We start from the raw sequence: 25,461 nt of genomic DNA on the forward strand, positions 1-25,461 counted from the left end.
GATCACACTACAGTTTTTACTTTTAAACAAGTTTTTGACAAATTTCAACAAAATTTGTGTTTTCTTGATTTTTATGACTGAAGCACTGTAACTCAAAAGGAATTGTGCCGTCACAGTTCCATCACAGCGTTAGATGTATTGCCTGAAACTGCTTTTCCCTCTGAAAACCACCAACTGTTCATCCAAACAGTGAACAGTGGAGGGATAAAACATTGAAGTACTACAAAAATTGTCCAAATATCCCTGCCAGTCTCCTCTGGCTCCACAGCTCGTCACTTTATGTTCTAGGTTTGTTAGCCATGGCTCACTTCAATCCATTTATCTGAAGTGCAAAATTAAAATGAGCCCATAATGTATTATGGGCTAATTTACTGTTTTCTGTAAATTAATGGAAACTTTATATTAACTACAATAACTTAAGATGGACCTTCAATTCACCTGGTTGTAGTTCCACTAGAGGGAGCTGTAAACCTGAACACATATGACATGAAAAGGCTTTAGAAAGTAGGTCCAATTTAAAACAAACAAGCAAAAAACTTACACACTTAAACCTGTGGACATGTTGAGGATATCATTAGCTGATAAATGAAGTGACAGGAAGCGTTTTAGTTGGACATTCAAAAAGGTTCTTTTATTTTTTTCCTTATTTTTGCCCGTTTCTTTGTGTTACACTCTGTTTAGCGATGTCACGCCTAAATCCACAAACCATCGTAGTCACAACTGCAACTATTGCATAAATACAAAGCAACGTACAGGTGATGCTCAAAAACGTGTATGACTTGAATGAAACACAAAGAGGTTACAGAGCGCGATGGCGAGAGGAAACAAGATGCAAACACTCACAGCAAAAAAAGAGAGAAAGGAACAACTTTTTTTTCTTTTTCTGTCAGCTTTGGTTTTATGTGGTGCAATCTGTCACTAATAAAAAAAAAGTGGGTTCACATGATGACAACAAACAGGCTTTACAGAGGCGGCGATGTCACGTGTACCATGAGGGTGACCTCCACAACAAAGGCTGTAAGGAAGGTGGGGGCAAACAGGAACCACAAGACAGCGATTAGACAAGCGTGACTCAGAGTGGGTGGGGGGTGGGGTTATGTCCACACTCACCTGCCCAGAAAAAATAAAAGCACCAGGTTTTAGGCATCCATATGAGGTACTAAAAACCATACGCAAAAAACCCAAGTAAACTTTTTCACTGATGGTCATGATTGGTTCTTTCCTCACGGCAACAGTGTTTCTGTGCAACGTGTCTTCATCAAGATTGAATCATTAACAAAACCACAAAAAAGAGAGAAAATAATAATATACAGAAAGCTCTTATTAGCTCAAATAAGTTTCCAAACAATAAATATGTAGAATAAATTCATAGAAGATAAAACACACAACTTCAATCAGTCTGAAAAAGGTAAACCAAAAGATCCAACATGAACGTTAGTGCGCTAAAACTTAGTGAGTGTAGATTTGACTTGTGAAGGGAACATCTCCCTTTTCAAGAGCTTCATATGTGACCTCAATTCAAGCAATGATACTGTATTTATATAGAAATGTTTTAATAAATGTGCAGTGCTTAGTATTAAGGATTAAAGTCATTTGTTATTACACAATCTCTTGTTTTTTTCATTAATGTTCTGGAGATAATAAGATTTATTGGCTTTGCCCCTGAATGTTTGAAAACAAAAAGCCAAACAAGCCAACTCTTATCTGGAAAAAACTTGGAAGTGTGCTTCTTTTTTTTCCCCAGTGCCCATATTGAATGGATATAAAGTATTTGAATCAATGCTGGTATATTTCCTTATACTCTTTTTTTTTTTAACAACCACATGCATTTACATATATGGATAAAGATTTTTTTTCTTCCTTTACATTTAAAACTCAAATCAAAACTTTGCATTCGTAAACCTTTTTTCTCTCCGTTAGACTCAGGCTGGTCTGAGTAAAGTGTTTAATGTGTATATCCGAGCGCCTGTGTTTGCCAGAAGAGCAGTAGTGTCTTCTGTCAGGTGGAGGTCGGGTGGGGGCTCGTGGTTCCCTGCCCTCTCCTGAAGATTTTTCACAGTTTGTCCGTGTCAGGAAAAGGAGGGGCAATACAACAACAACAACAACAACAACAACAACAACAACAACAAAAATCCCCAAATCAAAGAAAAACTAAAAGAGAGAGGATGGGGGAGGAGTCCTGCCCCCCAGCAGACAGCCTCCCTCCACTTCAGCTTCGTCACTCCTCGTCGTCGTCGTCTTCCTCCTCCTCGCCGTCGGACAGCGAAGCGCAGGGGCGGATCTGGCGGTAGCCGTCCAGCCACTTCTCCACCATCTGAGTGACGAGCGGGTGGTTGCGGCGGCGGGAGCTTTTCTGAAGAGCAACCAAAACGCCGCCCTCTGTCACGCAGCAGTCCAACCACTCCCGCAGGAGCTTCTCCTGTTGCTCTTCATTACCCATCTGAAGGACAGGAGGGGACAGACATGACCATCAGAGGGAGCCCTGTCACCTCACTACAGCCCAAACACTGCTTACTCCTTCTGAACAGTAACTCCGAGCAGAAGAAGAGAAGCAAAGCTTACAAAGTGACACGGTCCAGACCACATCTACCTGCTGCTGAACTTCCTGAAACTGCTCGTTTGTAGTACAGGTTCTTTCCCCATGGCTTTTCTGTATGTAACACATTTGCATAACACCTCTAGTGGAGAGTTTTAACACCCACAAACAAAGAATGGCAGCTCCAAGTCTGACATTGTTATTTACTGGCTAGATCTGCATTTGCTAACTCCTCAGATACGTCTGACACCAGAGGAACTGCAGACTGAGTGAATTTCTTTATCACTGGCAGCATCGTCCCTGGAATAGTAATTAAATCCTTAATGTTAAACGCTATGTGGCTATGCTGCTGTTAGTTTTGATCATTTAACCATTGCCCACAGCTACGTCAAAGCTGTATTTCAGAGGATCCGCCGCCACCAGTCCAGTAAACAAGCACTGGAAGTGGGTCACTGTGTTTTCATACCACTTTTTATGCTGTAGAAAGAACTAAACTTCAGTGTTACTAATTAGCAAATATCTGTGTGTGTGTTGCACACATATAGTTCATGGAAGCACCACACTAACCAGCTGATAACAGCTCTCCACCCTTTGGTCTAACTGTGGCCATTTCTGGCTCCTCCAACTAAGAGCGCTGGCCAAAACACTCACACTGAGGCTCCAAAATCTGGAGTCCAGAAATCATTGGGTAACATCATGATGGGTACATCCATCTTTTAAATACAGTCTAAGTAATTTAGTTTGTAATTTCTAAAAGTTTGCAGGTGAAAAGCTAAAAAGAAAAATGGAAAGCATACAGGCGACATCTGTCTTTTACAGTCTTTTCCTGTACCTGTAAATGAGCATAATGCGGCCACTTAATAAAGTATAAAAACACCACGTCTGTTGAGTGCCTTACTTCCTGCGCTGAGAGGAAGTGAATGTGAAGCAGCTTCCTCTCGCTGTCGACCAGAGGCAGGAACGTCACTGTCACGTCATCGTCCGTGTTGAGGTTGGCGCCTGCGCCGCGATTGTCAAAGCCATCGTTCTCCATGGCCACCAGCGCTGAGAAGTGGCCCCGCGTATATCCCAGAGCAATGGGGCTCTTCCAGCAAAAGCTCTGCTCCCACAAAAGAGGCAGGTACACACCTGGAGGGACGTAGAAGGACACAAAGAGATTTGGATTGACAATGTGCCAAAGTAATTCATTGTACTATATCTTTTGGTACTGCATAAATACATACTGTACAAATAATAATAGGAAATACATAGCTACATTACACTTCAGACACTATTTTTTTTCTGAGCAGATTCATGTTTGATTATGGAGTACACTTTTTTTTTTTCTTCAGAACTGCTTGTAATACAGAACAACACATTATTCAACATGGGGACAGTATAAAAAAATGCATAAAATCTACTACTACAGTACTGCAGCAGAGTCTTAAACACTGACAAAAAAGGATGCACATTTGTTTACTCCTTTTTTTGTGAGCAAACTTGAAATACTTAACTTGAATATTTTGAATAATTTTGCTGTTATGATTCAAGGAGAAGATGAATTATGACGTACTTGCTTTAAATAGAAAACAAAAAAGATCCAAACAACTACTAAGTACACCTCATGATTTAATGGTTTGTAGCAGCGATAACTTGACATAATATTTTCCCCTACAACTTTATCTGTCTCTCACATCATTGTGGGGGAATTTTAGGTCACGTTTCTTTCTGATATTGTTTCATTTTATAGAAGTTTGTGGACATTTGTTTATGCACAGCTCTCTAAAGATCCCACCCACAACATTGTAGTCAGTTGGAGATTGGCATGGTCTTTTACTAGTCCATTGCAACAGCTTGGGCATGTTCCAATAGTTCATTTTGCTCAGTTAAGTTCCTAACCGATTTACATAAACTGGAAGTACCTGTGCCGCAGCCACAATAGGAGCTGTTTGACTTTCTCCAAAGGAGTTTCAACACTTTCATTACCCCCTTTAGTATAGGATACACTGGGGCTGTCCTTTATGAAAGGATCATTGCGATGGACCATCTGACCATGCATTTTCCATTTCATATCATAATCTGCTAAAATGTTTTGTATTTTCAGCAATAACATGTTAAATGCACAGCTGGACTCTGAAGATCACGCTGCTGGAAGGAAATCTGCTTCTCATCCAGGTTTCTGTATAATTCCACGGTATTAGTAAGGTCTGTTTTACTTTGAGTCAGCTGGGATAAGTGATGGATGGAGAATATTTAGAAATTCTAAACAAGGAGGAGGGAAGGATTTACAATCAATCACTAGATAAAACATGACGCATTTAATTTCACACATTTACTAAGTGATTATTGTGATGCCACAATTACAGGGGAATAATCAGCCTTCTTTGGTGAGCGGCGCAGATTAGTGTCTCAAAAATGAGCAGTCCCAATGAGGAAGCTGAGGAAGAGCTTGATGCAAACCTACCAATCAAAATACAGTGTACGCTCAGGTTTTACACGTTCCCCTCTGAAAAACGCCATTTAGGTCAACAAGAGGAGGCTGAAGGAGGATTAAAATGTGCATGAGGTCCTGAGGACTGAGACTCAGGTGGAGCTCAGGATTTATTCAAAGAAGAGCTGCATTGTTATGAACTAATCCACCATATAAACCTGAGATCTGTGTGTACACAAACACTATTTACAGTTATTAATGAGCCGTCTGTCTGTTAATGAATACACTGACACTGACACACTTTTATTTGTTCTAGTAACAGCAGAGAGAAGTTGTTCACTGTGTGCACACTGCTGAGGAAAAATAAACAGTTCATTAATTTCTGGGTTTTTTTTCATGAAAATGTATTAAAGTAAGTTGGGCTCAGCTTTAAATGCTCAAGTGAAGAGTTTTAGGACAGAGCCAAAGTTTTGGCACTGTACTCACAGCTTTGAACCATCTGACCAAAATTCCAATTAGGCACTCCTGATAAAATCTCCCCCTCAGTCTAAATAAATAAACACTCCTAGAAGCAGGGATCACAACCAGAACAGCCTTTTTTTGGTGTTAGATTTAGGGGAATTTGCAGTAAAAGTGCATGCCATGAACATTAGCAAATCATGCTCGAGTGACTGAAATATTCTCCTCTTCAAAGGGAAACTCCTGCAAATACATATGCCAGAAGGTCAGCTGCAAAAACAGCCCTATCCACAACTTGCAGTCACAAAACTGAAACTGTGCCTCTTTAGTAAATCCAGAAGCTTTTTAATGATGAAAGAAGGCTTTGCACTGCTGCTGACTGTTAGCAAGTCTGGCTCTAGATGTTGACTCTTCTTTAAAATCCCGATCTTTGTAATGAATGGATATTTTTCACAACAACACGGTAAGGATATGTTATAGTTACTTAAGATGCACATTTTGCAGTCTACCTGCACATTGTAGTTTCAACACAGCAGACACACTGGTGTCACACTGTTAAGGTGATTAGTGTACGGTCATTCAGATTCTCAGTGTACCCCTCCACCACCATCTTTGACAGCTGGTATGAGGCATTTGTGTTTAAATGTGGTGGTGTGCATTATAGACAAACATCTCCACTTTGGTCTCAGCCATCCAAATGACATTGTTCCAGATGTCTTGTGGTTTATTTAGCTCTAACACTGCAAACCCAAGCTCTGTTCTTTTTAGGAGAGAGGTGTCCTCCTGGAAACCCTCCAGGTGCATCATCTGACCACTTCTGGGAAGATTGTGGCATTGTGTAAACACAAACCTGAATGCTCCAGACCAGCAAACTGCTAGAACATCTGCTTTTATAGAGGTACTCTCACTTGCTGATGGTCAGTGAACCAAGGGGGTTTAATAAGCAGAACCTGCTGGCTACTATGGAAGCAGCAGGGGTTTACCTAGCTTTTCACAGGACTGCATAAAGCCCAGTTAAAACAGTCTTTTTCACACACATGACTTTATGTTTTACACGAGCAATTATAATCTAGAGTAGGTACTAACTAACCCTCACAAATAAATGTACAAATAGTTATGGGAACACTGTGTGCTGATATGCATCAGGGTAAAAGAATAGCTCAGCAGAAATTAAAACACTCAAAGTTACCCTGGATTGAAAGCAATGCTTGAATAAATGTCCCACAACAGTCGATGCTGACTTGCAAATACCAGACTGATTATAAAACAAAACAATGCAGGATGACAACACAGAGTGTCTCATATTTCTTTAGTTCCATAACACACAAAGGCAGCTCTCGCATCTCATGAATACCTCTGTAACCGACACCGCTATTGGGAAGCCTGTGTGTTGCTACTCTCCTAGTAACCACTGTGGTTTTACTGGGTTCACTTGTTCACCACTTTAATTGAGGTACCCCACCCCTCTCTATAGGCGCCCATAAGCATGCCTTCCACTGTGTGTGTGTGTGTGTGTGTGTGTGTGTGTGTGTGTGTGTGTGTGTGTGTGTGTGTACATTGGCTCCTGGCAACAGTAAATCACTGGTCCATCAGGCAGGCTTTACCACAAGCACTTGGCCCTTACATGGCACTTTCATCATCCCCTGTACAGCATCACTCAGCAGGCAAATTGAATCCAGACTGTTTTTACTGCTAGTTGTAAAGGTGGCCCCCGCTCTCGGTGCTCTCAGGATTGTTTGACTGTTGATGATTTTCATATGTTCAGCTGTATCTGGATGTCTGCAACCACAATACGAATTCTCTATGCTCCTGTGACTCATCCTGGCATTTTTTTATGTTGTTTTTGTTATTTTGAGCAACATGGTGCAAAATTACCCATTAAATGAAAGACACTAGACTAATAACTGTTGTAAACAATAATTACTGACTGATCAGAGGGGCAGTTATGTCACCTATGAAAGTTATGCACACACATGTAGGCTGGAACTATTTCACAAAGGAAGTCTAGTTCTCCGTCCAGTGGAATGATGTTTAGCACAACCGCGAACAATGTTTGACCGAAACATTATTTCTTGCTCACCTTGAAAACGGGTGTACCCGAGTGTTTCGCCACGGAAACTTTTGTAGTACTTTACTCCATAGACGATGATAGGCCTACGAAGTATGTGTGCAAGAACGAAAATGTGGGTCTGTTCCAAGCTGGATCCTGGCTGCAAAAGAAAAACAAAACAAAACACAAAGTCAGAAAAATACAAAACAATGCTCCAGGACTCAGGGAAGTGATAAAATGAGGGTTCTTGAATGCAGCCAGGATACTCTAAATGTGAAAACATGGAAAACATTCAATTAATGAGCTTTCACACCCAGATATAATAACAGCCCACCCAAATACTTAGTCAGTGAGGTCACAAAGAGCAGTGAGAAGCAGAGAAGTGCTGATGACAGACAGGATGCACTTTCAGGGGGCATTACAGGTTAAGTATACTGCACCAAGAGCAGTAAAGCTTCTTGCATAATTCATGCATTATTAGCGTGTCACGTTTTAAGCACATCAAGCTCCTGTCCTCCATGTTCGTGTGTGAGTGTGTTTACTTCCATGTACATGTACCTGGCTGGCAAGGGACAGTATGAAAGCCCAGTCTTCCTGCCACTGTTCCTCTCGGAGGGAAAAGTGCAGACCAAAGCTTTGGGAATACCACGACTCCCACTCCTTCCAGCGGGTGTAAAACCTGCACAGACACACACAGATACACACGCACACAAACTGTTTAGCCTGTGACATTATTTGACCTCTGTGCAGCAAGGCGTGGGCTTGCAATTGACTACATTCCTCCACGTCTGTCGTGGTTTGGGCTGGATGGCATTACTCATTATATCTAAACAGCAATTATCTCACCGAAAAACCCACTGTTTCTCACAAATAGACGTGAGTCACGCTGGGCTTTGGAGTCAGACTGAGTGCCCCTCCACTCAAAAATGCATTTTTCTTTTTTTTTTTTCCTGTCTCTTTCGTGTACAGAACAATTTATGTGAGTTTGACACCAGAAGCCTGCATTCAATTTTCATCTGCCTGAACGCTTGCACCTATGAGCATTTTTTGGAACATCGCAATCATTTTAGAGCCAGTCGTGATTCAGGGTGCAACTTAAATAGTGTCATGTGGAAGTTTAAAGAAGAGAATGTTTTGGGGGGTTTTCCAATTAAACTAAGAAGATGCAGGAGTCATAACAGATCTTTGAGGACATAAAATAAAAATTAAAAAAAGCCCTTGTTTCTTATTTCCAGATCAAAGCCTCTGATCTCTTTATAAGCTGCCAATCTAAACTTTGGATTCTGGGTGTACACCCCGGCCTCTAAACCACATGTTCCATAGACATGCTGAAGGAAAACAAAATGTAACTTGACACTTTTAAAAGTCAAGCTTTTGTTTTCCTTCAGTGGTGCACTTGAGCTCAGTCATTTCATGATCCACAAATGTTTCTGTGTAAAAAGGTCAGCTAAGCAAAAAAGAAAAAAAAAAGGAAAAACTGGATGAGACAGGGATGTCTGTCGGTAATAAGTTAAGAGTAAACATATCCCTCTTTATTCAGACAATAGTACTTAAAAAAATGTAGCTTTTTTGCCTACATAAGTTGTCTCCTAAAAGAGCAACATACAAGCTCCAATTCCTGTTAACACCTGTCTGAATTTTATGTTTGGTGCACTGTGTCACTCAGTGTAACATAATTTGAATTGGTTTAAAACAAGATGCAAATCAGCTCAAACTACACACCTAGTCCCTGTGGTGTCACCTTACCAGTGAGAACAGTCGTGCAGACTGTCATGGAGGGTTTTACGGAGTACTGAGTCCTTGTCATAGATGCCCCACGTAGCCTGCAGCACAGAGTCAAGGAGGCAGTCCCCGGCTGTGCGGTTCCACAGGGCATATAGTCGACTGTCTAACCTAGTCCCCAGCTCCAACGACCAGTTGATGATGGGAGACTCCTCTTCAAGTTCTAAACAAGAGGGGAGACAGCAGGATATCTCTTCAAAAATAAAATAAAATTCAAGCAATAACGATAATGATAAGGGAACATGCTGTACAAGGAAGTGCAACAGTGTGGTTGTACAGTGGTCATGGTGTTTCAGTATTAGTTAATGCCTGCTCACATCTGTGAAAATAGTTGTGGCATATCAATGTCTGCCTGTAAACCACAAAACCAAATGACTACTAAGGCTCAGGTTATGACAGGAACCTAAAAAGAGATAAAGACAGAAATAAAGATACTGTATGGCACAAACATGCTGTAAATTGGGAGGGAAAGCACCAACATTTGTGTTTTTTTGTCTGCTTTGACTTGTGGAACCGCTGCTTAAATAGATGAATAGGATTCATTTAGCAGCTCAGCTTTTTAGTTTATAATGATAGCATAAAAAAATCAACTTGTCTTTTCTCACTTTAAAGTACACTAAGAAGTCAATTATTCTTAACACAGCTACACAAAGCTTCTACCATTGACTGCTCTCTTCTTTGTGCTACTTTGTACTCTGATACTTTGTCTGTTTTCTGCAAATGCACGCACACCAAGCATCCTTAAGAACTTTTACAGGGTGGTTAAAAAACCAAATAACAAGGTTTTAAGGAGCATCATGTTGGCTTCCAAATTAAAATGCAAACATATTTAGCAAGGTGAAGGTGACAGAAGGATTTTTGTTTACACTGCAGTTACTAATACAACGTTTGACACACATTGAGACGGTGAACCACCGAGAAGGGTACACAAATGAGCAGGGACCTTCAGGAAGAAAGGTGGCGGCTTGTAAAAGTGTTTATGTGTGACCTGAAAGGAAATACAATCATTCAACAGTGATCAAAGAAATTCCTAAAACTCAATTAGGCTGATTAGGACAAAGGCAACTGGTACATATCCTGAAGTGAGAGCGCTTGGCAGAGTGACAAACAGGAGGAAAAAAAAAAACTGTTTGCAAGCAAGAAAATACCAGTTAGACAACATAGCAGCCCTCTGCTGCCTCCTGTTATAGTATACAGTTTGTGAGGGGACTCCCCTTGTGTGCCAAGCAGCCAGACCATCAGGGGATCTGGTTTCTCTCTCACACTCTCAAAACAAGTGCATGGATACTTGAGGACAGCATGTGATATGTGTTCATAAAGCAGAAAAGAGTAAATATTTCACCTTTTTGTACGTCTCGGTCCAGCACCTCATCAAACAGTTTTTCCTGAACTGCTGGAGGCAAGTCCTCAATGTCTGAAACACAAAGAAGAGCAATGGGAGGAGGTCTTGGTTTGATTTACATTTTACCCTGATAGATGTGTGCATCTTTGTTTTAACTACATGTAAAACTTTACTAAAATGACTGAAAAATTGCTCTGACCATGTTTTGTTCTCTTCACAACAGCCCGTGGCTTTCACTGCCTGCCCTGAGCTCTGGTCAGCACAGTAGCTTATTCTTTAGCTAAAATAAATGAATGCATTGACTTTGTGGAACTGAACAGAATGGGTTTCTATAGTGGCCAGAAGCCAAGGTTGGCATTGTCCTGAACACTCTGCAAAACAAAAATCCTTAGCTTAGCTACCAGCTTCAGACTGAACCACAAGAGCAATTCCACACAGTACAATTCAACAGAAATAGCACTGAATGCCTGCAATTTCACCAAAACACACTGGCAAAACACTAAATATGGCTTTGCTATGAATGAAAGTCAAGCATAGCTTGTGCATAGTTGGCAGTACATGGTATTTTCAGTTTGCTATTACAATACTCAAACAATGTAGTCTCCATGTTGTGGCAGCTGGAAACAGACAACCGTGGCATTATGTCCCCGCAGCAATCGAGCAACAAGCAATCTTATACGCCAGAAGTAAACAAAACAAGCATTCTGATACACACTCAGAAAGCCAGAAGGAATGGCTTGGCTGGGTTTATTCAGCTACGGACACTTTGAAAAGGCTTCTGGAATTTATATTATGATATTTTGTAAACTGTCTTTTTTTTTTTCTGGCTGCATTTACTTGTTTGTTTGCTCATGAGGTGCTGACCTGCAGGCAGGGTGAACGTCACTAGATCGGTGAGGAAATAGCAGGTGAAGTCTCCCTTGCGCTGGTGAAGAGAGGCCGCTACTTCACGACGGATCTGCTCTGTTAGCTCAGGACAAACCATGGCTGGAATACACTTGGCTGCCTGTTGGGATACCTGCAGAGAGGAGAGCATATAGAGAGGGAATTTAAATCTACATAAAGCGTACAGGATACACAGAATAAGAAAGAAGCAAGAGCATTTCCTGCAACTACAAAGAACCATAAAACCACAAACTAATGCAAAACCAACTGAATGCAATGCTCCACTGAGGCCTAAGAAGAATAAAATTTAACAGTCACAGCTTCAGCGCCCTGAAAGTCACTTGACTTTGATAAGATCTGATGGAGTTAAGATAAAGAGATCTGGAGAGATTATTCTGAGCAAATCCTTTTGTCAGATACGTTATGTAAACGTAGGGAGGCCAAGAACAAGAAAAGAAGTCAGTTCAAGAGATCAGCAGCCCATTTTTATATTCTTACCTAGACTGAAAAACCAAAACCTTCTATGAAGAGAGAGATTATGAGCAAAGCGGTAAAATTATGACTGTGTGAAGTATCAGATTTATCTCTCCTTTTAAATAAACCCAGCAAATTTCTGGGGATGCCATTTAAACAAATTCTTCCACATTCGCAGTCTGAATACTTGGGAAAGTCATTCATTTTTGGGTCTGTAGGGAGAATACTTAGCTCACTGTGTTCTGAGCTAATTTTACTTTCACTAATCGAATCTAAATCACCTCCAGGACACAGCAAGTTCACGCAGGTGTCAGCTTTGGGGTGTTTTGGGGACATGATCCAGTGGTTACTCACTAACCCTCTTGGAAAAGAAACTGGGGCAGCGGCTGAGTGTGGGTGAAGAGGTGTGTGTACAGATAATCTGGGATCACAGTGCTGAAGGCAAGCGGGGTGCAATCAACATCAGCACATGCACAATTCAAGCAGACACACATGAACTCAGTGAGCCTCACTGCACAGACACACCAGGACGCTGAAAATACAATACCAATGCAATTAAATAATTACTGACAGAGGAACTGATTATTATACAGTTTGCAGAGCAGGAGTGTGCAGCTGAATTTTAGTCCCTCTCTTTTCTAAAAACACTCTGGTCCTAGGACATCTCCTGGCTGATCTCACTAAATGAGAGTAGGAGAAGAAGCTTGTTAGACCATCAGAGGCCTGCAAATGTTTATGATACAATTTTGGGGTCTAGCAGATACAAAAATAAAACTACAGTTACTAGGTTGAGTACAAGAGCTCAACCAATAGTATTTTTCTTATTTAACATTTATTTACTTTTTATCAACATGTAGGAGTTATCTAATTAAAAGTTTAGGTTTTTTTTTTTTTTTTTCAGATTGAGCCTAAATTTACTTTCCATCCATGCATTTTCTGAATCGCATCTCCAGCTAGGGGCATGGGGTGGATGAGTCTGTCCCAGCTGAGCCTGAGTGAGAGACTGGGTACACTATGGACTAGGTCTGCACAATAAATCAAATGTCAATCCCGATTGTGATTTTGGCTACCCGCAAAACAAATGAACACGAACAGCCGATACTGAAAATGTGTGCTTCAATAATACAAAAAAAAACCCTAAATCAAGCACTCCCTAAATTACTGTTCGATGACATGCCAGCCTGTGCCAGTCGTTGTGGTTTTCCCTGTAAAGTGCAGCGTGAAGTTTCCTGGATGTAGCCTGGACAAGTAACACTACATTAGAACAACAGAACGTGAAGAGCTTGTTCCTAGAAGTTGATCATCATTGGTTGGTTGAAAATATTTCAGATCTAGGGCGAGTGGTATTAATCAAGAATGAACCATATTCAAAGAGTGCTGTAGAGCTGCGTCTGCACGGCAAACCAACACAACTAACCCATTCAACCACCTGAAAACACACCACTAACTACAGTGCAATCAATACATGAAGGCCTAGAAAAATAATTGAATGGTTGCTAACATGATTTGTCCGTCATCAAGTCAGACATCCATAAAGGCGAGTCTGTCCAGCGTGTCCATCAAGCTCACAAGACTGACTGAAATCAACAATGCAGTCAAATTCCTTGTCGCCAACATAAGTGTCCACTACACATGCTGAGTAACGAAGGCTTTAGGAAAACTGTAAACATGACAATCCTTAAATCCTTGCAAATTTATTTTTCTAAAATTTTTAACTCAAACTGCATGCAAAATGTTGCAAAGGAAATAAAGTAGGAGCAGTGCAGGGGAGTGTTATCTATAAATAAAACATTTTGTCACTAAAATCAATAAATAATACGGTAGATAATGGTGATCTTAATATTGAGCCAAAGAATTGTGAGAAAAATTTGGGCCATAATTGTGTAACCCTACCCCGAACATGTCACCAGTACATTGCAGGGCTAACACAGAGACAGACAACCATTCACACTCTCACATTCACAACCGCAGCTAATTGAAAAATCGCCAGTGAGTCTAAGAGGTATATTTTTGGACAGTGAGAGGAAAGCAGAGCACTTCGAGGACACTTGTACAGGCAAAAGAGACCAGCATGGTTGTGTGTTGGTTATATGCAAACCTTTGCAGACTATCATCTACAGCTGAGTACATCCTACAAAGAACACAGAAGTCATAATATACAAAGTGTGTCTTTGTAGTGAAGTGAAACGGAGCGTTAAAACCAATTAAAATGCCAACTTAAGCCAATATGTTCTTGCCGTTTTGAAGGACTTCAGGCAAGATCCCCAAATCCTTCACTCTGTGCAGCTAAAGCCCTATGAAAACAGACACAAACTGGACACCACAATTTCTGTTACAAGGACTTAAAAGCTAAACATGAAGACCCCAGCCGACAAGGTGTCTTGTAATTAATCATCTACAGCATGACCTATATAGTCACGTATTTAATATGGTCTAGTGCTTTGATAATCTACAAACATAATTCAGAAAGCCGATACCTTAGGGTAGGGGATTTCTGAAAGTGAACAAAGTCTCCACTGACCTCTGTGAGCAACACTGCCAGCATGTCCTGTCTCTGGAAGCGGATGGCTAGGTGAACCAGCGTGAAGCCATCATCGAATGCTGAGGGCCGGTTTAATAGGCGCACCTCGTCGGATGTTAGCTGTCTTGCGATGTCACCTCCCGATGTCTTGTAGGCTTCCACAGCTGCCAGGTCACCTTCTACAACACCTTTCAGACAAAGAGGGGGAAGGAGAAAGCTCCCATCAATAAACAATGTTAGCAAGTGATCACTGTGGACACAGTTTTGAAGTGAAGACCTTTTTTTGCTGCTTTGACCCACATTAGCACAAATTTTTCATAAAAATGCATTTAACTGGCAATCATTTTCATGAAGACATTTAAAAGATAAAAATGAAAGGGCTCTGCTGAGAAAAATAAATGCTTTATCAGTCCACTTTTGGCTGTGGAAAAAAATCAGAAATGAGCAGATGTGCTGACCACTGCAGTCGAATCACACCAAGTCTTAACACAGCAGAGACATAAAAAGACAACCTTGCGCAGAGGTCAGTTTACACTACACTAAAATATATGAAATATTGGAGATCTGAATGTGCTTTATCTCTGTGGCAGCTGTAACAGCTTTGAGACTTTGCTGACTTTGAAGTCAAGGGGAAAAGACATCGGGGGGCACAGTGTGATCTTTCAGTTATGTTTTTTTCACCTCCTTAATCTTCATGTTTATGTTGTAGCATAAGCGTTGACGGATATGTTTGAGCAGCTGTTGGCGTGTCTGTTCTTTTCTGGTGGAAAGTGTAAATGAAACAACCAACCTCCAGAGAACAAACTCAAATAGTGACCAGCTAATGAGACACTACTGCAGGAAGAGTCATTCTATGAAAAAAACAGCAGATTTTTTTAATATATTAACTTTAGCATATGTACCGAAGCACTGCAAAATTTTATGTTTACTTTATGCAAACTGAGTTATAGTATAATTTTAATTTTTGTCCATGAACTCACACATGTGATTTGCGGACATGAACTGTTAATAGTCAGCTTTATGTTTTAATATAAGTTGACTGAGACTTATATGAACATGATCTGCTCAGAATGAAATAAATAAATTAAAATATTTGCTTTTCAGATCCTTTGTAAGGAAAGGTTACTGAAGTTAACTCAAACTAAAGAAAAAGGTCAAATTAAAGGAGAAGCGATCCATCTCGATGTGGCGAGCAGGGAACTTTGAGGTGCGTGATTGAAATGGCTACCAATGACAGCGAAGGATACTAACTGACAAATCACAGGGCTCTAAATATGTTAAAGGGTTACCTAGGCAACCGAAGCTAGGCTCACCTGTTAGCAGCCAACCATCAGCAACAAACCAATGCGTGATGAGCTTCCTGCCTTAGAGTGTGAAGAACATTTAAATAGAAACTTTATTTTAGCAAATAAACAAAAAAACTAAAACTAACTCAAACATTATTGTGTAAATATAAAAATAGCTATAATTTAAAAAAAAAAAAAAACAGGAACATGAAATGTTCTCAGCTTTAGTCTTTGTTATTTTGATTTTTGCAATATTGAATTATTATTGCACTCTTCTGAACTTCCTAAATCTTACAATTTGAGAAATTATTATCAACATCATAATAACCAAACTAATCCTGACATTGCAATAAATAAAAAAGATAATTAAAACACTTATACAATAAATGTTACATTGAAATAAGAAAATCCACTACTGAAACGGAACTGAAAACAAAGTTAACCCTACAAAAAAACAAAGTAAGTACTGGTATCCCTCAGCCTCCTAGTAGATGCACCTACGGTATCAATTTCAAAATTCTACGTGGCCTCGTTCTCGAGTTATCGCATTCACAAACTTGGGTGTCCACGCCACCTGTACGCTTGCCCTCCAGGGTGACGACAATACCGCATCAACCTTTGACAGCTGAGGTGTAAAAACTGATAGAAAATACAAAGCTATAATAACTCTTGTGCAAGCCTCTAGTTCTGTGATCGACCACAGTGAGACAAAATAACCTATTAGTAGTTTAAGCAGAGTAAAACATTGAGCTAAATGTTTTTTATGAGTAATGAAAACAAAATCAAAGTGTAAATTTCTTTCAAATACGACAGCAGCCACAGAAATATCCTCTTCCCAATTCTAGCATATACAGTAAATGCTCATGTGGTAGTCTCTCGTACATTTGATAGCTTAAAACACTGTTGCGCTTTTGTTCTCGTGTCAAAGGACCACACACAATGCTCAGCTGCATAATCTGCATGTGAGTGAGACCGAGAGAGACATGGAGTGGGTAGAAGGACTTGCTGTGCCATGTGGAGCTGGCTAACGCTGTGAGGGATGAGGAGAGAAACTACACAATAGCAGCGCAGCGTGATAGGAGGATCACAAAACCACTTTCCACAAAACACTCCATTAGCGTGGGTGTGCCTGTAGCCCTGCAGTCAGTACTGTACTCACAGATCCTTTGGTGAACACAAAAGGCTCCAATATGCAAACAGACATACACTTAAAGACAGACTGATTAGACAAAATGGATCAGGCTAAGTGATTCTTGTCTTGTCTTTTTCTCCTACAAAGGACGCACATTTCAATAATGGTGATAGCGGCCGCCTCCATCATAGCAGAATCAACAGATGGATGTGGGTGATTCAAAGTCTATTTGTGATTGGTACAGTCTCCTGTTTAAACAGCCGCTTCAGAGAGAAAAACAGAAGAAGTAAATGTTCTGTCAGCATACCTTCCTGTTCAAGGACACCTGGACTGGACATATTACATATCTTTATTTAACAGGAGCACTGCTGAAAAAGTATGTAAAAGTAAAAGAAAAACACAAATGAATAAAGCGCAACTGAATTTACAAACACATTTTATAGTAATAAATTCTTCTGTACTGTGTGAGTTGACTAAGTGGCACTTCTTAGTGTATTGTTTTGTTACTTTGGTGTAATAGTAACATGTTGGCTTTTCCCTGCAATCAGATATCAAAATGATGGCCCTGAATGAGGTCTTTAGTAGTCTGACATTATATTGAGCATCCTGCTGGTATTGACAAACCAGTCTGCTTTTTGTCTGAAAGGTTAGCAAGACAATCTCAAAGTATATCACACCTAACCAAAAAAATGAAGTTGGCATTGTTTTAGCATTTTATAATATAACGATATGATTTATAAACATTGTGATATGCTGCATGTTAGCATATCACTCTAAACTACTGTGGAAAAACAGGCATTAAGAAACACAGTTTCATTGCATATATTTCTGTTGTTTTTCATATATTTAATGCCAGCTTGGAGTAAATATTATATAAAAAAGTACCAATAAATAATTAATATTCATGGTTTTAAGGGAACTAAAAATCCATCATTACAACTGCATCTAGAGAGAGCCATTACAGATGGACCCTTACAGTGGAAAATCTGTCCATACAGATAGATATTGTCCATATCTGACAATGAGACTTCAGTAAAGACTGAATTAAATTAATGTTCTGATTGAATTATAACATAAACTATATCAGTATATATATAGCAACAATGTATAAATGTATGGAAATATTACTGCATTATTACTTTTATCCTTCAACCGGGAAAGGAGGACATGATTTTGTTTGATGTTTGCACATTCCTCTTGTGTTCACATTGGCTTCCGTTGACTACGCACCTGTTTCCTTTCACATTCCTAAAGTAGGAGGATCCAAGCCTTTATGCTGCATGAGCAATCCTCTTTTTTCCCAAAATAAAGAGATTTGCAATAAAACAGAATGTGATGGTTTGTAAAATCATTTGGATCCTATTTAACTGATAATTTAAAAAAAAAGGACAACATATCAAATGGTAAATCTGAGGAAGAGTATTATGAAAAATGGATGGTTATTTTGAATTTGATGCCAGCAACACAAGAAAACAACTCCAGGTTGACGAGACGAGAGAGAGTAAGCAAAAGTTTAAATGCCAGCATGTTATGGCATCAACACACACTGCATGAGTATTTTCCACAACTCTAAATGTGCCAGTAATTCAAAATTACACCAGACTACACCTTTCTTAGGAAGATGATGCCAAACCACATCCTGCCCATATTAGGGTGGCTCTCTAGTAAAACCTCCGGGTATTAAACCCATCTGCCTGCAGTCTAAGCTCATCACACAACAAAAGCAACCATAAAAACTTTCAGTTTCAACATTTGATGTGTTATATATTATGTTAATATCAATTTTACATGATTTGCTTATCACGGCTTTTTCCTTTCTTTACGTTTATCATAGATTCACCACTTTTTTGAAAACACGTTTTCAGTGAGGGCCTCAGTGAGTCTGTGTATGTTTTCACTTTAAGTGAAAAACAGCACATCCAGTACATTTTTCCAAACCACCATTTTTATTCACTAAACAGTGAATAACAACATTTAGTACGATTATTGTTGTTTTTTAAATTATAATTATTAAATAATGTCTCATTACTAATAAAAAATGGACACAGGGCCAATAAACCTGCACTAACTAACTGGTGCTTAAAGCACCCCCTCAACTATATGTCTGCTGCATTTAATGATATAATACTAAGCATTTTGTTTATTTATCCAACACAAACACCACACATTTGTTCAGTTTAAGGAGTAGGGTCATGCACACTGTAAGAGTGACGGTATGTTCTACAGCCACAGGCATTTTTTATTTTTGACTTATTTTACACGGAATGTATTTTACGTGCTAATTTTAGTGCATCAGGCTCCTCAGGAAACAACTTCAGGTATCGGGAAACCGTGACCACAGTTTCAAAACTCTAGGAGTGAAATTTTAATTTCTTTGCCCTCAGCACTTCACAGGTTTGATTTTATGAGAGGCTGTTTGGCACATCCACTAGTCTACCATAACCTTAAAACTACTGACAATCTGAAGTGAATAACATTAACAATCTATTTAAAATACAATGTGCAGGTGTGGCTTGAGGACCATGGCAAACTTCACAGCACTGACCTGAACTCATCACCCTTATGTGACTGAGCATCAGCAAGCAGAGGCCAGCAGAACCATCCCAATTCACAGAGGACATCACTGTAATCACATTACATTTTTCTGTAATAATGTAATGCATTTACGTACTAATTTCAGTAATTACATTAGTCCCTAATCAAACAATTATGCTGTTACTTGTATTATATAAACTATTCAAACTGGCTTCTGTAGGAAAATGGTCTACAAATTCTGAAGAGCTCGGACTTTCATTTTTAATGCATGAAAGCACAACAATGTTAATTTAAAGTGGCAGAAACAACTATCCACTACTGCAGGGGTGGGCAATTCCAGGCCCCGAGGGCCGGTGTCCCTGCAGGTTTTACATGTGTCCTTGAACCAACACAGCTGATTTGAATGGCTAAATTAGCTCCTCAACATGTCCTGATGTTCTCCAGAGGCCTGGTAATGAACTAATCATGTGATTCAGGTGTGTTGACCCAAGGTGAGATCTAAAACCCGCAGGGACACCGGCCCTCGGGGCCTGGAATTGCCCACCCCTGCACTACTGCTAACACAACTTTGTGTCTCTTTGTAAGCATCAGCAAAGACAGCATGATTGTATGAAGCTAGCAGTAAAGAACCCTGGATCCAGAGTGCATGCCGACCCCAGCCTACTATCCAAAGCTTGAACAATTAATAAAAGCTGTGATTAGCAGACAGGCTTGTACCCATACCTGATGCTACAGTAGAATCTCTGTGGCCACAGCACATTTGTGAAGTGCTCTTTCTGTTTTTTCATAAAAGAAATATCCTCATTACGACTGGGATTTGTGTCAGTGTGTAGGACTGTACGTTCCAATTATATGACAATAAATCTCAGGTCATGTTGTAGAGTACTGCAGAATATATCAAGTAATGTAATAAATTACCTTTCTGTGTGGAGCAATTAAGTAAGAAAGGGCTTTAGGTTTTTCAAAACATTATGAGTAATTACTTCAATGTTGCTCGGGACACACCCTATTATGCACTGCACCCAAAGGATGTGCTGTGAGCATTCTGATACCAGATGCCAAAAGACACCCCAAGAGGAGGTGTGCATGTTCAAAACAGAGTTACTTTGAGAGCACTAGGGATTCCTACATATTTTTAGGCAGGTGATTTTATTGTTTTCATGCTGATCAGTGTATGTCTATGAACTTCAACTTGCGAAAATTTTTGGCAGCACAACAGATGTTGTTTGTCAAAACATGCAGCCTTAAAAACATGTGATTTCTGTTACTCTTGTATGACGTGTTATTTCATATTTAACACTTTAGTCTGGCTTCACGCAGGATCAGAACCCATGACCAGGCCTGATGTAGAACCACATAACCACCGTGACGTCTCCCATTTGTTAGTGAAGACCTGTTATGAAGTCTCAAACTGGGTGTTTTCACTGTTGCCATCTATTTTTCAAATGTTTTCAAATTAAAGCTGACAAGCAAGGAGTGGCTCTGACAGTGAGGACACTGTAGAGGAATAGGCTAACAACTTAAGATTAATAACTCATTAACCAATAGGGATACCCTAGATCAGGGGTGGGCAATTCCAGGCCCCGAGGGCCGGTGTCCCTGCAGGTTTTAGATCTCACCTTGGGTCAACACACCTGAATCACATGATTAGTTCGTTACCAGGCCTCTGGAGAACATCAGGACATGTTGAGGAGATAATTTAGCCATTTAAATCAGCTGTGTTGGTTCAAGGACACATGTAAAACCTGCAGGGACACCGGCCCTCGGTGCCCACCCCTGCCCTAGATGATCCTTATTTCTGTGTCTAATAACTACCATAATTTAAAAACTGGGCTTCAAGTTTTATTCAAAATTTCTTCAATCTAGTGACTAAAGCAAAAATTCATCAAGAAAATGCTCAACTTCACAAAGTAGGTTGAGGGCAGTTTTCCAGTAGACCTCTATACAAGTAGACTTTTTTTCCCCAACAAACAGAAGTTTCCCTGGTGTCCCTGCTGGGTATGAAAAGGTTCTCAGGTTTAAGGCACATCTGGACATCTGTGGAGGCTTCGCTTTTCAGACCCAGAAGCTGTGGCCATCTTTATAGCATGTATCTGTAGAACTCATGCCAAAACTAGCAAAAAACTAATAAAGGTTATCCAAAACAGGTTTGATGTGTCAGTGCTTACTCCAGTTACAAAGGTTGTATTACTTTGTAAAGCTGCATTAACGCTTAAATCATTGATGAATGTTTAACATGGTTTAGTGGACATTTATTAATTTCATTTTATATTTAAAAGTATACCAGATACTTTTAAAATGGAGGATTAGTGACACTTTTTGTTATTTACTTTCTCTTATTAACAATAGTGCAGCATTTCAGCACCTTAACATCAACAATAAAACAAACAATATGCATGTGTGGTTCCATTTTGCTTAACTGAATAATGTCTGTGTTGATAAACACAGACATTATTCCTCAAGAACAGATAGCATGAAGCAGATATTGATATAAAACTTTCCAAAGTATGTCTAGTGAACCTGCCAAATAGGGAGTGGATTTAAAGAGATGTCTTTGATTTCTTTTCCTTTAACAGAAGAGGAATGAATTAGGAGACATTTCTGATCAGATAAGGAAAGTTAACACTTGAATAAGCCACCCAAAAAATTATGCCTACTTGCATGAGAAATTTTTGACCAGATGAGACTTTGTCCCACGGGAACAAGCCACACAGACATGAGGGAATTCAACATCTGACATGCAGCAAGAGACCCAGAGCAGAACCAGAAACAAACTATCTGCAGTGATGTTGCTCTTACAGGCTTTGAGGAATGTAGCAGGATAAAAAGGCATGATTTTTAATCACTAAAAGGACTTCATTGGGATACCAAATGCAGGGAATACTGTCAAATTTGTGCATATATAACACAGTATACATAACACAGAATAATCAACTGTCAGAGGGACAGATAGGGAAAACAGACGGGAGGTTGAGTGGGTGTACAGAACAAACGCTACTCATCCATGAAAAAGGCAAGAGAAAGAGTAAGACAGTGGTGTGAGAGAGGGAAAAAAGCAAAAACTAGTTGTTCCTACAATGCGCATCCTTCCTCCCACTCTGCATTCGCCGGTGTACAGTGTGGGTGGCAGGACACTTGCTGTCTTTATAGTGAATTTTTTACTAGCTAAATGCAGAGGACTTCCAAGTATACATAGTGTGTCTGTAATGTTAAGATTAGATTCAAGATAATCTAGATACAGCTCTATAAACTGCTTAGTAAATAGTTGTCTTGCAGGTTGTTAAGTGACATACTGTGAATGATTCATACAAATTTGGGAAAAATACCATTTCACAGTGTTAGCTTGCCTTATATTATTCACTTGATTCACTGCCCATCTCATAACATAACCAAAATACAAGTCAAACATACTTCAGTGAAATCATCCATCCTTAAAAACTCACCAACACAAGCATTGAGGAACAGCCAATCACTCCGTCTCATCCTGTTCTTAATCTGCTTGAGTTTTTTGAAATCCACCTCAAGATCTTCTTTGCTCCCAATCCCAGCGCCTGATGCCAGTTCAATCCTCTGAAAGTCCATGTTGACCTCTGACTCCCGTTTTAACATTGGCGGTGACCTCCTCTGGCTGCTGCTACAACCCCCTACACCGCACACCACACCTCCTACTCCTTGACTAACCACGTGGCCAACAACAGCCCTCCTGTTGTCCCAGTCCTGGTCAATAAGTTTTGAGGATGGTTGTTGACTCTCAGGTTCCGATGCCAGTTCGATGGGCTCAGCCAGCAGACTATTGGGTCTGGGGTGATCGCACACAACACACTTGAGAGCCTTGGCCCAATTTTCATAAGTGCAGGCAGTGCAGGTCCAATGCTGTGTATGAGTGTTGAGCCTGTTACGGTCATTATATTCCTCACAAGTGTCTGTAGTAGTGGTTGGGGGAGAGGGACGACATCCAGAGCCTGATGTCTGGGGTGTTTCTGTGGGGCTGCGTGGCTGCTGGGTATGATGTCCTTGATGGGCTGCATGCTGCCCATGCTGTTGTTGGTGTTGTTGTTGTTGAGCCTGCTGCCTCTGGCACAGGCACTGAGTACACCGGATAGCTCGAGGCCAGTTCAGATAGGTGCACATGTGGCATGACCACTTACTACTAGTCTCGGGTATGTCAGCAATGCGAATGCGGGGTCGGGCGCTGGAGTCTGGACAAATAAGTAAGCTAGATCCCCCCTGAGATGGACTGTTGCTGAGGTCTGCAGGGTCCCACTGATGCACACTGGCATCCAGGGCAGGGCTGCACTTAAAGGGCTCCTCAGTAATGATGGCACCCCCGCTGGGTTTCTGAGCGCGGCACATGGTGCACTTGATGGCTGACGGCCAGTTCTCGTATGTGCAGTATTCACAGGCCCACTTGGCAACCAGCTCGGTCATCGTCGCACCGCCGCTAAGGGAGGCTTCCTGCCGTTCAGAGGGACTCAGCTTGGCAGATCCACTCTCAAGGAGATCACACAGCAAGCAGCACACTAAGGTTTAAAGGGAAAAAAACCCCCAAACAGATATGTTAAATAAATAATAAAAAAGACAAACCACAGTATCTTATTAATCAAAGGCAAACACTTCAGGAAGGTAAAGGGATTAAAAATGAGCTTGTTTCTGGGTTTAAATTAGCAAAATATGCTAAATGTCCCAATCAAAGCCTACTTATTTACAGCCACCTGTGTATTTAAATTATTGACTGTCAAACAAAATTTTAATAAACAGTTATGCCCACTCTTGATCTGGTATTATTTTGTAGTAACAACCAAAGCATCGTTTAGAGACCCACAAAAACGAAGTGCAAGTGCAAAACTGCAGTCTAGAGTGCAAAACTGCTCGTAAACCTTGACACTGATTATAAACACATACAGTAAGTTATATACACCAGGCACATGTGCCCTACAACAACCAGGAAAGGTAATAAGAGACAAGGACAGATGAAACCTGACGCCCAGCAGGGAGGCGCGTGACTGGTTAAGAGACTTATGCACTGAAACTAAATTCGCCGTAAAGCTAATTAAGACCTGAAATGATCCAAACTGCATGTGTCCCCCGCTGTATTCTGAACACTATTTCCACGACAAAATAAAAGATAAGGCTGGCTGGACAGGGCAGCTCTTTATTCCCGTTACTGTTTACGCCACGCCTCCCAAGTTTACTAACACCGTGAGAAATTCAACAAATTCTTGTGAGCTGCACGTTCTGAAAACAACTGTGTCAAGTAGCTATGGGACTCACAAGCAATTAGCAAACCTGTCAATACACTCCGCTATAATAAACCCGAGTTTAATTAAATAAGCATTTGACTAGTTTCATTTGCAGCCAGTAGTGGTAAACTAACAAATTACACTGTATGGCTGTACCGTGTCTTAACGGAACCAGCTAGCTGTCACTTACCTTCCATAACAACCGCTCGGTTGCCAGCCAGGATCTATGGCCAAGCTAGCTGGCTGCGGCTCGCTAACGTTACGGGATTATGTTTTGCTCGTAACCGTCTGAGAGGCCCTTAACAACTCTACGAGAAGGTGTCTTAACGCTGTAACCCTCACCTTTTGCTTTGCTGTGTTTACACTCCTCGGTCCCCCCTCCCCACCCCGCTGCAGCCAAAACCAATGGAGTTCCTCCCCCCCTTCACCCCCGGTCGGAGAAACCAACTCCAATCCGAACTCAGGCTCCTCTCACTTGGACGAAACTAGCCGCATATTTACTTCTTTTGGGGGCGCCGTTTACTTGGCAGTTGACAGTCCACACATACCGCGGAGTAAGAACCCTCCCACCCCCCTCCCCAGGTCCCGTCCCTCGGCCTCTCTCTTCTGAGTTTTTAAATCATTTTCCCGTTTTCCACAAACACCAAGCGGACGGACTTTAATGGCGGCACAGGGGAAGGGAAGGAACCGAGGCAGGGCTTAAAATACACTACGAGGGAGAGCAGAGAGCTCTGGGCCGTGTTACAGTCAGAGGCAGGATCAGGATTTACCACCCGAATCTGCTGAGCAAGCCGATTGGTTGACACATG

General features: G+C 40.7%; 1 protein-coding gene across 3 annotated transcripts; it reads right to left on the minus strand.

The window, feature by feature from the left end:
• Positions 1 to 603: 603 nt before the first annotated feature.
• zranb1b (zinc finger, RAN-binding domain containing 1b) lies at positions 604 to 25,401 on the minus strand. 3 transcript variants are annotated; one of them, XM_031742239.2, is made up of 10 exons: positions 24,995 to 25,401; positions 22,856 to 23,932; positions 14,460 to 14,647; positions 11,444 to 11,597; positions 10,580 to 10,651; positions 9,202 to 9,400; positions 8,014 to 8,134; positions 7,486 to 7,615; positions 3,435 to 3,664; positions 604 to 2,440 (listed from the first exon to the last, which is right to left on the minus strand). In XM_031742239.2, exons 2-10 carry the CDS (start codon positions 23,838 to 23,840, stop codon positions 2,219 to 2,221), a joined length of 2,301 nt encoding a protein of 766 aa, XP_031598099.2. In that variant the 5' UTR covers positions 23,841 to 23,932; positions 24,995 to 25,401; the 3' UTR covers positions 604 to 2,218. The 3 variants fall into 3 exon arrangements, with proteins under 3 accessions (XP_031598099.2, XP_031598098.2, XP_039477862.1); XM_031742238.2 differs by lacking the exon at positions 24,995 to 25,401 and adding an exon at positions 24,843 to 24,986; XM_039621928.1 differs by lacking the exon at positions 24,995 to 25,401 and adding an exon at positions 24,470 to 24,711.
• Positions 25,402 to 25,461: the final 60 nt, after the last annotated feature.

The sequence above is a fragment of the Oreochromis aureus genome, linkage group 13 (assembly GCF_013358895.1).
Source record: "Oreochromis aureus strain Israel breed Guangdong linkage group 13, ZZ_aureus, whole genome shotgun sequence".
Classification (NCBI taxonomy): Eukaryota; Metazoa; Chordata; class Actinopteri; order Cichliformes; family Cichlidae; genus Oreochromis; species Oreochromis aureus.